Source organism: Quercus robur, chromosome 1, assembly GCF_932294415.1.
Source record: "Quercus robur chromosome 1, dhQueRobu3.1, whole genome shotgun sequence".
Classification (NCBI taxonomy): domain Eukaryota; kingdom Viridiplantae; phylum Streptophyta; class Magnoliopsida; order Fagales; family Fagaceae; genus Quercus; species Quercus robur.
The window spans coordinates 14,945,124-14,960,763 of NC_065534.1; the positions used below are offsets into that span (position 1 = coordinate 14,945,124).

General features: G+C 36.6%; 2 protein-coding genes across 3 annotated transcripts; one reads left to right on the forward strand and one right to left on the reverse strand.

Annotated features, from left to right (window-relative positions):
• LOC126722250 (uncharacterized) lies at window positions 1-2,685 on the reverse strand. The gene is made up of 3 exons (XM_050425431.1): window positions 1,944-2,685; window positions 1,055-1,832; window positions 1-733 (listed from the first exon to the last, which is right to left on the reverse strand). Exons 1-3 carry the CDS (start codon window positions 2,683-2,685, stop codon window positions 1-3), a joined length of 2,253 nt encoding a protein of 750 aa, XP_050281388.1.
• A 3,237-nt stretch (window positions 2,686-5,922) lies between these two features.
• LOC126722641 (magnesium transporter MRS2-11, chloroplastic) lies at window positions 5,923-14,854 on the forward strand. 2 transcript variants are annotated; one of them, XM_050425788.1, is made up of 14 exons: window positions 5,923-6,405; window positions 6,499-6,571; window positions 7,506-7,576; window positions 8,402-8,487; window positions 8,600-8,690; window positions 10,029-10,097; window positions 10,527-10,607; window positions 10,698-10,863; window positions 10,971-11,016; window positions 12,384-12,464; window positions 12,549-12,631; window positions 13,867-13,910; window positions 14,033-14,124; window positions 14,425-14,854. In XM_050425788.1, exons 1-14 carry the CDS (start codon window positions 5,995-5,997, stop codon window positions 14,426-14,428), a joined length of 1,398 nt encoding a protein of 465 aa, XP_050281745.1. In that variant the 5' UTR covers window positions 5,923-5,994; the 3' UTR covers window positions 14,429-14,854. The 2 variants fall into 2 exon arrangements, with proteins under 2 accessions (XP_050281745.1, XP_050281751.1); XM_050425794.1 differs by lacking the exon at window positions 10,029-10,097.
• The last annotated feature ends 786 nt before the right edge of the window (window positions 14,855-15,640 follow it).

Genomic DNA, 15,640 nt, shown 5'->3' on the forward strand with positions numbered 1-15,640 from the left:
CTATCCGTCTTTCAGGTATGATATAATCGGGGTCATCCAGTTTCCTCTATTTTCCACCTGTTGTACTTCTGGAATATCTATGCTTGGCATGTACTGAATTTCATCAGATTCGTCCATAAATTCATTTGCTGAGGCTTCTTTCGCTATAGTATCAGCTTCCACGTTTTCCTCCCTTGGGATTTGAACGAATTCAGCTTTTTCAAATCTCTTCATTAGGCGCATCACCCTACTAAGGTATTTCCTCATCCGTTCCTCCTTTGCTTCGTACATTTCATTTACTTGCCCCATGACCAACTGAGAATCTCCCAGGACGAGTATAGACTTGGCTTCCACAGACTTAGCCAATTCTAGCCCTTTGAGAAGGGCTTCATACTCGACTTCATTGTTAGTTGCTTGGTACTGTAGACGAACCTTGTGTCTCAATTTGTCTCCTTCTGGGGATTGTAAAACCACACCAATTCCACCTGCATACTTTGTGGATGATCCATCCACATGGACGACCCATTTATCATTGCCTTCTGTTTCATCATGACTTGGGGTAAATTCCGCAATGAAATCTGCTAATACTTGAGCTTTTTTGGCATGCCTTGGTTGATATCTGATGTCAAATTCGCTGAGCTCGACGGCCCACTGAATCAATCGTCCAACCGCTTCCAGTCTGTTCATCGCCTTCTTAAGTGGATGATCCATCATGACATTAATGACATGGGCCTGGAAATAGTGCCTTAGCTTCCTGGAAGCGGTGATCAATGCGAAGGCTAACTTCTCCATCTGTGGATATCATCCTTTCGTTCCCCTCAATGCCTTACTTGTATAATACACGAGTCTTTACACTTTACCTTCTTCTCTTATCAATGCTGAACTTACGGCATACGGGGTTACCGCCAAATATAAGTATAATTCCTCTCCCACTACTGACGGACTCAACAATGGAGACTTGGTAAGGTATGCCTTCAGATCCTCAAAAGCTCTCTGACACTCGTCGGTCCATTCGAATGCTTTTCTAAGAACTTTAAAAAATGGCAAACATTTGTCAGTGGCTTTAGAGACAAACCTGTTGAGTGCAGCGACTCGTCCAGTAAGAGATTGAATCTCCTTTGTATTCTGCGGAGGCTTCATGTCTAGTATTGCTTGAATTTTATCAGGATTCGCTTCAATTCCCCTGTAGGAGACCATAAAGCCAAGGAATTTCCCTGATGATACTCCGAAAGCACATTTACTAGGATTCAGCTTCATGTGATACTGTCTCAGCGTGTCAAATGTCTCCTGCAGGTCGTCTAGATGCCTTCCTTCATCCTGGCTCTTTACCAGCATGTCGTCTATATAGACTTCCACATTCCGCCCAATCTGTTGTCGAAACATGTGATTGACCAATCTCTGATATGTGGCCCCCGTATTCTTTAAGCCGAACGACATCACCTTATAACAGAATAAACCTTGACTAGTGACAAAGGATGTTTTCTCCTGATTCGCCTCGTCCATCCTTATTTGATTGTATCCTGAAAAAGCGTCCATGAAACTAAGCAACTTGTGGCCCGCAGTTGAATCCACCAATTGATCAATGCGTGGTAGCGGATAACTATCTTTCGGGCAAGCCTTGTTCAAGTCGGTAAAATCCATGCACATTCTCCACTTACCATTTGCCTTCTTGACCATTACAACATTTGCCAACCAATCTGGGTAGTACACTTCCCGGATAAACCTCGCCCCCATCAGTTTTTGAACTTCGTCTTTGATAGCATCATTTCTCTCAGGGGCAAACACCCTCTTCTTTTGCCGCACTGGCTTGGAGGAAGGGCATACATTCAGACGGTGGATAATGACACTAGGGTCTATACCCGGCATGTCCTCATGACTCCATGCGAACACATCAATATTTTTTTTCAAAAAGTGGACGAGGTCCTCCTTAATCTTTTCTTCTAGATTTGCTCCAACCCTGGTACACTTCTCAGGGTTCTCTTCGTCCAGGGAAATGTCTTCTAATGCTTCAGTAGGCTCTGCTACCATTCTCCTTTCTTCAATATTCATGGCTTGAATTTGCTCGTCCATGGCCAACATGGCCAAGTAACATTCTCTTGCTGCCAGTTGATCCCCTTGTACCTGCCCTACTCCGTGTTCTGTTGCAAACTTAACTGATAGGTGGTAAGTAGAGGTAACGGCCTTCCAACTATTCAAAGTTGGTCGTCCAATTATGACGTTATAGGAGGACGGACAATCTACCACAAGGAAGTTCACATCCTTGGTGACTTGTCGTGGGTATGCCCCCACTACCACTGATAAGGAAATAGTACCCACGGGTTGTACCTTCATGCCACCAAAACCTACTAGGGGGGAGTTCACTGGACGGAACCAGTCTCGTCCTAGCCTCATTTGTTGAAAAGCTGGATAATACAAAATGTCCGCCAAGCTTCCGTTGTCTACAAGCACCCTTCTAGTTGTGTAGTCAGCAATCATTAAGGTGATGACGAGAGCATCATCATGGGGGTGATGAATTCTCTCAGCGTCTTCGTCCGTGAATGTGATCGCTGCTTCGTCCGTGGTCCTTGCTCTCGGTGATCGTCCAGAAAGCTGGACACTCTGCACTACCTTCAAGTATGCTTTCTTGGACTTGGATGACTGGCCTGTCGAACTTCCCCCTATAATGACTCTTATTTCTCCGAGTGGTGGCCGTGATGATTCTTCCATTTTTCCTTTCATTTTCTTGTCCCTGTTATCTCGTCCAAGGAAATTCTTCAGCTTCCCTTGCCTTATGAGATTTTCGATTTGCTGCTTTAAATCGAAATACTCGTCTGTATCGTGACCATGATCCCTGTGGAAGCGACAATACTTGTTCCGATTGCGTTTATTGGGATCTCCCCTCATTTTCTCCGGCCACTTCAAGGAAGGATCATCCTTGATCTGCATTAGGACCTACTCAAGTGGGACGTTCAAAGAGGTATACTGCTGGTTCCGTGCTGAAGAGCTCGGCTTCTTAATGTCTTGGTCTTTCTTGTCTTCCGTCCGTCCCTTCTTTGGACGAGGGCCCTGCTCTAAGTGGCGACCGGGATTTGCGTCTACTCTCTCAGACCTCTTCCTCTTCTTAGCAATGATTGCATCTTCTGCATTCATAAAATTTTGTGCCGAATGGACAAGTTATGCCATAGATTGAGGCTCTTTTTCATAGAGTTTGTGAATGAACAGATCCGAATTCACCCCATTATGGAAAGCCGCCAACAAGAGCTTGTCATCTGCTTCGTCCACACTCAGGGCTTCTCTATTGAAATGGGTGATGAACGACCGTAAACTCTCGTTCTCTCCCTGCTCTATGGTCAATAGGCTGGACGAGGAACGCTTATGTCTTTGTCCTCCTATGATGTTGTTAACAAACAGCTTGATCAACTCTTCAAAAGAACTCACCGAATTCGGGGGTATTTTGCTGAACCAAACTCGTGCTGGGCCCTTGAGGGTAGTAGGGAATGCTCTGCACATTATTTCGTCGGGAACCCCTTGGAGATGCATGGTGGTCTTGAAGGTAGCAATGTGATCGAACGGGTCTCGTGTTCCGTCGTACGAATCCAGAGAAGGCATCTTAAACTTCGATGGTAGAGGGTGACCATTGATGAAAGCCGTAAAGGGAGAATCAGTTCGGTGGACCAGGTCTTCTATAGGATTTGTCCTTCCCATATTCTCTTTCATTTCCTCCATGACTCTTCTCATCTGGTCCATCTCTTCCTTCAAATGTGGCACCGCTCGTGAAGTGGTACCTCTTAACTGACTTCCAATCTCAGTGTTCTCTCTGTCATCACAACTCTGCGTTTGTCTTCCACCCTCACATTCTTCACGTGTCTGCCTCCTTAGATTAATCTCCATTCTTAATTCTTGGTTTTGGCGAGTCAACTCCGCCATTGTGGCCGCCATGGATTGTACGTTTTGGACAGATGAAGTCTGCATGGCCAGTGCAGATTGGCGGTCGCGGTGAGGGTTGCTGGAAGCATCTCTGCTTCCCTGACGGCCTGGGCTGGTAGCCCTTGATCTAGTCCGTACCATCAACTTTTGTCAAAGAGAAGAATAATCTCCCCACAGACGGCGCCAACTGATAGCAATCAAGAAATCAGTTAGTTGAACAACACGGATCACGATGATGTTAAGGGCCTGAAAGATAAGAAATAGAAGATCAGAGGAGACCGGGGTTGGCCGGTCGAAATTCCTCCGATGATGAAGTTAGCAATTCTCCTCTTAAAGAAAAATATTGTCTGTAAAGAATCTGTAAAGAAGAAATACTCTACCCTTTTCTTGTCGGAGATTCATCTCCTTTTATAGGTTTAGGGAGCAGTTATCCGTTGGATAACCTCCCCCTATTTCACGGAGTCCGGAGCGTACAATTTGATAACCGCTATAGCGGTTATCTTTGTGTCAAAACTGCCTTGCCCTCGTCCTAAGTGCTGCCTGGACGAGAGATAGTATACTAGTTAGTACACATCGTCCAAAGGTTTCTCTGGACGACAGTAATGTAGTCTGCCTTGTAAACTTAGGACGACGTACCTTTTGTATGGACGACATTCATGGACGAGTAAGGAGTTGGCTATTTTTTAGACACCATCACTTATCACTTTAATAACACTGTTCTAATATATATATATATTTCAAACTATTATAGATTTCTTTGATTCTCTTAAAAAATAAAAAAATATAAGAGTACACGCAACATGGGGCCATTTTTTTCTTTCATTCAGTGTAAAATACTATTTTTTATTTTACATATTTATTTTTTAAAATACATTATATTAAAGCAATTGTATCAATTCGCACAATAATTTCCATCTATTTTAACGTAAAAATCTATTTTTATTTTATTTTATAAATTTACTTTTCAAAATAAATTATTTATTTTATATTACACTTCATTAAAATATTAATTTTTCTTGATATTTTAAATTATTTATCTTTTTTATACCCAACAATTACTGTCTATTTTTTTTTCATTGTGGAGATACTTAAAGAATCAATAAACAATTAAATGCAAAATAAATAGTGCTAATATAAAATTACATGATTACTGTGGCAAAATTGTAAATTTACAAACTTATTCATGGATTGATATGAGTTATTTTTAGGCAAAATTGTATTAATTCTACATTTTTTATTTTATACATAGACTAACGTGAATGCTCTTAGAATATCTATTTTACAATACATTTTATTAAAATATAAATTTTTTTATAAATTATTTTTCTTTCTTCACACATAACAATTACTATTCATTATCTTACTACATAAAAAAAAATATATATATATATATATATATTAAATACAAAATATATAGTATCAATCTAAATTTGCGTAGTTTTAGAGCACTCACATCAATGAGTGTATAACAAATAAAATAAAAAAATGTTTTACTAACGAATGTGATACATTAATAAACCATTTTAGAAAACTTTTGTATAAAAAAAAATGAAAAAATGACTAAATGTTTTTGACAATTTTTTAATTTTCCATAAAAATGTTTATTAAAACGAATAATTAATGTATACTTTAAGCACACACATTAACTGAACCCATAAAAAAATGTGTATGGTTACATTATTTGCATAAAAATAACTTACATCGGTCCGTATATATTTATGTAAATTTTATAAATTTGTTACAATAATTATGTAAATTTATTCTCAAATGAAAAAAATGAATAGTAGTTGTTATGTTTAAAGAAAGAAAAATAATTTTAAAATATTAAAAAAATATAGTGAAAAAAAAAATCATACAGTAAAATAGTCTTAAAATTGAACGGGAGTGCTTTCAAGTTTTAAGAGGATCAGAAGGAGAGCACGAAGCAAAATACGAGCCACAAAATAACGGTCACTTTAAAATAATCAATTTAATATAAAAAAAACCACTCAAAATTTAAAATAAAATATATTATCCAGAAATAAATTATTCACCAAAAGATCGCATAGTGTCCTAGAGCGCAAACCAACCAACCCACCAACTTCCATTCCTTGACCACTACAGTACCCCATGGCTCTAACTGCACCTCCTCCTCCTTCTTCTTCTTCCTCCAATCTCCTCCAATTTCCACTTCACTCTCGCTCCTCAACCGCTCTCTTCTCCGATCTCGCCACCAGCTCTCGCTTCTTCCAATCTCCATGGCCACCGCCTCTGCTTTCGTCGCACAAGACCGCGATTTCTCCGACTGTTATCAAGGAGATTCAGTGTAAAGCGAAATGCTCCGCGAAATCCACGGCGGAGGAGGGCCGGTTGAGCGAACCGGAAACCCTAGCCGCTGATGGCGATGAATCCAGAGAAGATGAGAATGTCGAGCAACACCAGAGCTCAGTGGCAACTACTACTGTACCTACTGGTTCGAAGAAGGTTGCCTCGTCACTGAGTGATTCTCTTTCTCTCGGGATTCGCGAGCCAGTTTACGAGGTCCTCTGCTTCTTCTTCTTCTCTATTCCCCTCTCTCTTTCTCTCTTTTTTCTCTGTCTCTAACGGGAATTTTATTGCTTCACGATTCCATAGGTGGTAGAAGTAAAGTCGAATGGGTTGGTATCTACTAGGAAAATCAATAGACGCCAGTTATTGAAGTCAAGTGGTAAGGACTAAGGATATTGTTTAATCATTTCAAATCGATCCATTTCAGAATTCGGATTAAATGTTACAAGGAATACGCTAAAACTACTGTCAATTTTACTACAAAAATACTTACAAATTATTGTGGTAATGAAGGTGTGATTGGCATTTAAGTGTGTGTTTGGATACCGTTTATTTTGTTGAAACTGTAAATTTTTTGCTGCAAGTAAAGTTGATAAAAGTTAGTTGAAATATTATGGTTGGGTAAAAAGGGTAATGAGGTCATAAATAGTAGCAAAAATAAGTTGAATAGTAAAATAATTTTAATTTTCTATCTTAATTCAAACACACACTAAAAGTTTTAGATAATGGAAGCGCATTAGTTTAGGAATTATTTTTAGAAAGCTTTTATTAAAAAAAAATGTTCATTTTTCCATGAAAGTGAGATTAAAACTTTCCTGTTAATAGGATACATGAATGTCTGATTAGATTTTTTTTTTGGTAATTAGTGACACATCAACTTGTAATTTTTGCATAGTAAATTTTATAGTATCATTAGCATCACTTATATTACAAATCTAAAGGCATATCCAGTAGCTTGTTATTTAAATGACATGACTCTCTATATACAGTTAGACATTGTAATTCAAATTTTAATTGTGAAATGGACTATCTCTATCTAATTGTGAAATGGACAATAGTTGAATGACATACTATTGAAATCTCTTTTTTCTTCTGTGTTATGTGTACAGCTTTCTTGGATTTAAGAAAACTTTAACATCACTTACCTAATCTGGATTATATATTAGCTCTTCTAGCTGTGTTGGTTTGTTGCATTATTAATTGTGCTTCTTTGCATTGCTTATTAGGTCATGATATTCAAACACACTTAACCTGCAATAATGATGTTAATTTTCTCCTTTCTCATTTTCGCTTATGAGTATTTTCGCTTTCAGGTCTTCGTCTACGAGATATAAGAAGTGTAGATCCATCATTGTTTTTAACAAACTCTATGCCTGCTTTACTGGTATCATGTCAACCTATGCCCTACCATTTTCTAGTTTTTTTTTTTTTTTTTTGGTACGTGTGTGTTTGTGTATTAATTAATTGCTTTATTAAATTGATTTTGCATTAGTTTTACCTTTTGACTGGAGTTCTTATACCATATATTGCCCTCTAAGTGATCTTATAAAGCATACACAAATTAAAAGTTATATGCCAGATGTGGCTTGAGAATGGGGTATTAATTGCTTTTTCTAATATCTTATGCCATGCCAACATAGAAGGGGATTGTAAAGATTTTATTTCGTTCTTTTTAAACAAATACAGTAGCTGACACACTTGAGAATTTCCATATCTGCAACTTCACATGAATAGAAGCTGTGAAATAAATAATAATTGAACCGTCATTGATTATTTGTTTTGATGGAACCTAACTATATTTCATTTTTATTCTAATAAATAGAAATTGGCTTGGATTCTGTATGCGGTTCCATAAATAATTATTCTAGTAAATGATTCTTGACAGTGCCCATTTTATATTTTCAAAAAAACGAAAAGGAAATGCAAAACATACATATATGAATAAGAGAGCTTTTGAGGACTAGGTGGTCATCCTAGTGGAATTTGGGAGTAAAAAAGTAGATAAAAAAAAAATGAATAGATAGCAGGAAGAATATTCTATTCCAAATTTTTCATCAGGCTGAACTTTTGGAATGCATCAATGGGAAAACTGGTTGAGGGTTATATTAAGAAGCACAACAAAACTATGAAGGTGGATCAAAATGGTCACCAATTTGGCTGGTGTTCATATCACTTTTACAAAAAAATTGTTTCCTGTTTCATGTGCTAGGTCCGTGAGCATGCTATTCTTCTTAATCTGGGCTCATTGAGAGCAATGGCGATGCAAGAGTGCGTCCTTATTTTTGACTATAACAGGTCATCTTTGTCTTCTAGAGCAGTACGGTTTTCATTAGACCTTGAATTTTAATCTAATATAGTTCAGAGTGAACTGACATTGTTGTACTTGTTATATTTTGATAACCTGTAGTAAAGGCGGGAAGGCCTTTCTAGAAACATTGCTGGGTCGATTGAACCCCAAAAACATGAATGGAGGGCCATGTATGCCATTTGAGCTTGAGGTTAGTTTGGTCTATGAAATCTCTGACATTACATACTAAAACACAACATCGCTAGATGTATGTGGTTCTTATTTTGATGGCTACAAATTCTGCTCTAATTAGGCAATCTTTACTTTGTTTAATTTATTATTCCTATAATATTTATAAATTAGAGAGTTATTAGAAGCAAGCTGATGTCAGGAATGGAAAAGGTTGATTAGATAAGAAGATGAGGTTGATGTGGGAGACATTTATCTTTTTGGTTTTATTAGACATAGAATTTATTTTTTGTGTGATATAATAAATACGGAAGGTGTTGTGTGTGTAAGCCAAATGTGTGTGTATGCCAAGAGCAATGGTTGAGCTATTGGCATGTTTGAAAGAATATTTTGGTAAGTGGTAGAATATTGAAATTTGGAAGGCCATTCCTTTATTTTTAATGTGGAGCATTGAACTTTGGTGAGAAAGGAATGCATGCAAGTTTGAGGGGAGTGAGTTGTCTGTAGTGAAATTGAATAAATTTTTCTTAAGATCACTTCTGATTGGTCAATGGCTACTAGTTCACTCTCTTCCACAAATGTTTTGCTGTTCTTTGATCTTTTGAATTTTTGTATATATATATATATATATATATTTTTTTTTTTTTTTCCTTTTGGGTATTTCTGTAATGGCTGTGATCCGTGAAGTTCTGTAGAGGTTTACTACAGAACCTATCTTGTAGCCATGCACTGATATGCAGCAAATATGCATTCCATTCCAATTGCTGGAATTGAAAGCCATCAGTTGGCATGACTTGTAAAGCTCCACCAGATGTAATCTCTCTTTCTCTCTCTCTCTCTCAGTAATTTGGTTTAGATATAAGATATTGTGTAATATTAAGTTTTGTGGGAGCATAATTGATTTGGGGACAGTCATGTTATGTTGTCACTCATTAGATTCCATTTTTCATCCCTAGGATATTAAATTCATAAAGTTACTGCTATCTCCTTGCACAAGAAAAGCAACCCCTGCTCTTCCCATTCTAAGGCCAAGGGAGACCACCGACTTCCACCTCATTGACATGGTTTTACAAAATGGTTAAGCTAAATCTAATAAAATCTTCATGTCATCATATACCCACTGTATCAACTCAGATGGACTTATTAAGATAGCAATCATTGATATTTAGAGAGTAGGATCTTGATGATCATGCATATACATCCAATACCTAGAGCAATGGGTATGATCTTGAGATCATATTTACTCGTGTTTCTGATACAATTTGACTTCAGTAAAATTGAACTTATGCATTAGACTACTTGTTTTTAATCATATGGTTTTCTTGAGACTTGAAGAGAATTTTTTTTATTGTACTTTTAGGTTGTTGAAGCAGCATTGCTTTCGCGAATACAGCATTTGGAGCATAGTTTAATGAATTTAGAACCTCGTGTGAGTATGAGAACATAGTGAGTATACTTTATTATTTTTATTTTTTCCTTTTTCTTCTTTTTGTCTCCTTGGCTTGTCTATGTCCGTGTGTGTTTGGTTCTTTTTGGTTCTTTGGGGAAAAAAGTTTTCTAAAACCATGTTTAGTAGTCCTTGTACTGAAAGACTCTAAAACTGCAGACAGTTGAAAAATTGGGGTTAACCAATCTCCTTGAACCTTTGTACGGTATGTTGCCGATTCAATGTGTCCACCTCATGATTGTATTTAAGTATATTGGATAGTGCATTTGAATACAAATGGTTTCTGGATTTTTCCTAGAAGTATTCAAGTTTCAAGCTTCAATCTGTCTTGTTTCTTCATTATATAGATGAATCTCTCTTTCTACTGGCCTTCCAATGGAACTATGAGCAGTAATTTGCTATTTGCTTCAGGTACGAGCTCTACTCGAGGTTTTGCCAAACCGATTAACTGCTGATGTATTGGAGCAACTTCGTATTAGCAAGCAAACTTTGGTATTATGGAATTAACTCTGAATGGCTTGCATGTGTTCATTGGCATTGGAAAATATTAGTTTATATGGTATTCCTTTTGTTTTGTGAAAGGTTGAATTGGGTTCAAGGGCAGGGGCTCTCAGACAAATGTTGCTTGATCTACTGGAGGACACCGAGGAGATACGTCGTATTTGTATTATGGGAAGAAACTGCACACTTAAGAGAGGATATGATGATGTGGAATGCTCTGTCCCATTAGAGAAGCAGATTGCTGAGGGTAAGCAATGTAAAGGTTTCCTTCTTCCTGGCTTTTTAGAAATGGTTCAGGTGCATATACAAGTCACAGAGATAGGTTTTTATTTGATCTGCTCCTGCTATATGCAGAAGAGGAGGAAGAAATTGAGATGCTGCTGGAAAATTATCTTCAAAGGTTATTTCCTGATCCTAGTGCATGTAAAGCATATTTGCTCTGCGCTGTACTCTTACGCTGCAAATTAATGTACTTCTTGCATATCAATTTTTTTTTTTTTTGATAAATCTTCTTGCATATCAAGTTGGATTCTTTTTCTTTCTCATTTATCAATATTTACTATGAAACTTATATAAAAAAATAAATAAATTCAATGCTCACCTGTGCAGAGAGATGCTGACTTAGAGTCCATGTATTGATTTAGAAAGTCATTGCTTGCCTTGTTTTTAATAGTGTATGAGAAAAAGTAGGACATCAATGTATGGCAGTGATTTTGTGATTTTAAATTTCATAAAGATATTATAATATTGATTACTTTGGCCACTGCTCGACACATTAATATTTTTAGGCTAGAGCTACTTATCTTTATGATTACTACTGAAAAGCACCAATTTTGCAGGCTGGTTTTACTTAATATCACTTCTAACCTAAGCTAGTTCTTCAAAAGGAAGCAATTAAAACTCATAGTGCAAGTGTGCTGCCACCACTGCATTGGCCATTTCTTTTGTGAATGAGAACATTTACCACAATTCCTATTTCTTTCAATACTTTTAAAACTCCAATTTTAGTTGTTAGTTTTTAGTGTATTAGTAAATAAAAAAGTGCAATCTTGGCCAAGTTGCCCAAGTCCATAGAACAATCCTACAAAACCTTTGCTTAGTTGTGCCTTGCTGGCATTTTGCTATTATTTTCCAATTAGGCCTCCATATGAATGTAACCAGAACTACATACAAGGTCATGCTTTCTGTTTTTATGAAACTCCAGATTTAACCAAGAAAGTAGAATGGAAGCGATTGACATTAGGTGATGCCCTTGGACATCACCCAATGTCAAAAGCTGGATTTGAGGCAATGGAAGTCTATTCTTGTTGGAAAGGTATGTACAGTCAGAATAAAAATAACATCATTCTCCTCACTGTTTGTTGTGGATAATTCAGAGAGAGCGGAATAACTGAACCATTGAAGGCTTGAGAAATCAGTTATAGAGATCAAGAGATCAATTCTACTTTCTTGTGCTTACCATTTGAATGTTGTACCATGATTAGGAGGTTTTCTTGTAACTCTATAGTCTATAGTTGATTGTGTGGTTCATTTTATTTTTAAAGAAAATTGTGCGGACCATTTAAATGTAAGATTGTAATCCTTTAGGAGGCTCTATGTTTGTGCCCTCTTCTTATTTCCTTATTAAAAAAATGTAAATGGAATCTTTTGAGAAGTTGCTAATAAAAATTTGCATATGGAACTTTCCACTATCTTGACATGGAAACCGAAAAACAAGCATTGTTGATTATTTAGGCTCATCTTTCACTTGTCTTTTTGCATTTGCAGATGTGAATCTTGTCATGGTCAGGCTGAAAAGCTTCTTGACTCTGCAAAAGAAATGGAAGATTCAATTGCTGTCAATTTGAGGTCTGGATGACTGGTTTTAATGTTCTTGATTTGTTTATACGATGTACAATTTCCTCAGTATTTTTATTTGCTTCTATTTATCAGTTCACGGAGGCTTGAGGTTAGCAGAGTGGAATTGCTTCTCCAGGTTGGGACATTTTGTGTGGGTGTAGGTGCTCTAGTTGCGGGTATGCCTTTCACCTGCATTAAATCAATAGTTGATTTATTTAGCAACTGTGATGCAACATGCATTGCGTTGTGCTTTGTGCATAGTTGTCACATCATTTGCCCACCTTGGAACTTGCCTTGTTTATTAATTACTGTGATGATTGCTTTCCCAAGATGTAGGGTCCTATAAGCCCTTTTTTTCTTTTTACTCAGTACTAAGACTACAGGGAACCTTTTAGAATTGCAGGCTGGAAAGTGCATTTAGCATGTAACAATGGTAAGGCTGTTAGTTTTAAAATTGGTTGAGAAGAATAAACTTGGCAACTAAAACAAGGTGGTGATTCTGGTAAGTTACAAACGTATATAGGCTGGTTATTTGGTACCCAAACCTGCCGTACACCCATTGGGTCTAAATTTAGATCAATTAAAAATAGGTGGTTACTTTATACCCAATTATCATTAAAAAAAATATTAATAAGATAAAATCCATAACTCAAATAATCCCAACCCCATTTACCATGGAGGCAGGTAATGAACCTGCCAATAAAATCTTAACTTCAAATTAACTCGTTGATTTGTGCATCTCCCTCTCAAATCTCAATCCGTCCTGAACTCCTTGATCATCATTCACTCCCCAGATATCCATTTGACAAAGAAATAATTTTTCAAATTTTTGGCAAATTACTGCCTAAATCAAACGGTCGTGGAAGCCCTCTTAAAGTTGTAATTCTCAGTTTGGTGGGGGAATCTGAGGCTAAGGTTAATAAACCTAAAACAATTGCATATATGACTGAATAGATAATGAATGGATAGACAAGCTTGATTTTCTAGTATCATATGAAAACTGAAGCTTGAGTTGTTTATCAACCCTTCTGATGTCATCAGTGGTAACCATAAATCCTCGATAAAGAACGGATGGATTTCTAACTTGTTTTCCATAGAAATTTAGGAATTATTTGTCTTTTGAAATGATTCCGTTGCACAAAAAAATTTGGAGTAATCTCAGTAAGAAAGATAATGATACTATACTTTATTGGTTGAAATCCTTTTAATGTCAAAACACCATGAATCTCATCTCAACTGACTCCATGAAAACAATTACTTATAAAACAAATAAATACATGAAAGAATTTTTTTGCTAAGCAATCTATGAAAGGATTACTTGAGTTGCCGGAGAAATTGTTGTTTCAAGAATTTTAAAGGTTCTGTGTTTTTCTGCTTATCTCCTTGTCAAGACATTGTTTACTGGTTGCAGGTATTTTTGGCATGAACTTGAGGTCCTACCTTGAAGAACATCTGGTACGTTGGTCGCTAAAGTCAAAAAACTTACTGTTTTTAAGTACACGAGTCACTTCCAATTTTCCATGGATTTGTTTTCACTTGGACATGTTACCATTACCATACTGTTTTACTTGATGCAGTTTGCATTTTGGCTAACAACAGCTGGGATAATTGTTGGTGCTGTTCTAGCATTTTTCCTCATGTATTCCTATCTCAAAACACGGAAGATACTGTAAGTAGAAAAAAAAATTATTCTATTGTGTAGGCAAAGATTCAACCCCTTTGTTAAAGTATTATTAAGAAAATCACCATCCACTTTATTTGGATGATTCTCATGAACTTTGACTAGTTGATAAGGAGCTATTAAGACTATTAACCCTCTAGTTGATAACATTAAAAACTCAGAAACTAACCAGCAAATCTCAGTTATTTTTAGGGTTTAAAATTCATTGGAGCAAATTAAGCCCATGAGATCCAAATGCTGTTCTTGTATGAGCCTGTGGAACCTGATCATATATCATCCATTTTACAGGTGACATCAAACGTCCAGAGCATTCTGTTCCAGGCTTCCACCGAATCGGTAATTATACAAGAGGATCATAAAATCTTTGGACTTCATAAAATATGCATTGTACATAATTGGTAAGGTGTATGAACTTTCATAAATAGTACCTGAATGGTCCTTCAGATAATAACAGTGGCAGCCCTTGAAATCAACGAGTGGAGGTCTCATCAGTTTCTTCAACATCAACATAGCCGATTCTTTATCCATGAAGTTACTTGAGGTCCCACATTTACTCAATAAGCCAAATGCTGCACTGTATTCTTTAGGGGAAATGCATGAAGCATTTCAGAGGTGGAACTAGAATTATTCCTGAAATAATTATTCACATTTTGCAATGAAATGGAGCGCCAATTTGACAAGCTCCATAAAATGAAGATAGAAGCACCTTTTTAAATCATTATTTTGTTTTGCTTTAAAGATCCATGGCTGATTGAGTAGCTACAGAACTATTGTGAATTATGGTATTTCGTCTACTGAGTGATTTCTTTTGCGTTGGTCTAACCAAAAAGGTGTGGAGTCAAATAAAGCTACTGGCCCAACAAAAAGTTTTAGAATTGATACAATCGATTCTTTCGACCCTTAAATATGCTTCTGCTGCATGAAAAATGAACGATGGAGAGGAAATGAAGCATGTCTTGCTAAGCTGAAAGTCTGCACAGTTTTGCCTCAGAAAATGTTAATTCTCATATATATATAGAACATTGGAACTAATTCATTATCGTTACCCATCTGCATTGCATGATTGTTTGAATTCTTGAGAAATTAGATCTCAATGTTTAACAAACCTAAAAAAAACTAGTTTTTTTTAGTATTTTTTACAAATGTTGAGAGTTTTATGTAAATTTAATTGAGAGAACAACCCATGTAGCTATTATAGCAAGGGAGAATTGATAAGGTATGTCACTTTCTTTTTTGGTTAAACATGATAATAGCATAAAACTAGGAATTAACAAGTCTGTTACAGCATGTAGTAGTTTTGTCAAACGCCAAAAGGCTTTCTACCACAAGCAGTGGATTCAAAAATACAACAAAAGAAGAAATGGAACTTGCCCCCAATCTAGTCAACACATCGGCACATCGGTTGGTTTTACGGTATGTGTGCTTTATTCGCTTGTTAGGGATAACGTTCAATAGGTTCCTGTAGTCAGATAACAAAAGTTCTAGAACTTTAAACGTGATTCGT

Excerpts from the sequence above, each read along its gene's own strand:
- LOC126722250 (XM_050425431.1), bottom strand. The coding sequence starts at position 2,685 with ATGGAAGAATCATCACGGCCACCACTCGGAGAAATAAGAGTCATTATA. Across the intron at positions 1,833-1,943 it reads CGAAGAGAACCCTGAGAAGT|ACCCTAGTGTCATTATCCAC; the intron begins GTACCAGGGTTG and ends TGCCGGGTATAG. Across the intron at positions 734-1,054 it reads CGAGTCGCTGCACTCAACAG|GAAGCTAAGGCACTATTTCC; the intron begins GTTTGTCTCTAA and ends CACCGCTTCCAG.
- LOC126722641 (XM_050425788.1), top strand. The coding sequence starts at position 5,995 with ATGGCTCTAACTGCACCTCCTCCTCCTTCTTCTTCTTCCTCCAATCTC. Across the intron at positions 7,577-8,401 it reads ACTCTATGCCTGCTTTACTG|GTCCGTGAGCATGCTATTCT; the intron begins GTATCATGTCAA and ends TTCATGTGCTAG. Across the intron at positions 12,465-12,548 it reads TCAATTGCTGTCAATTTGAG|TTCACGGAGGCTTGAGGTTA; the intron begins GTCTGGATGACT and ends TCTATTTATCAG.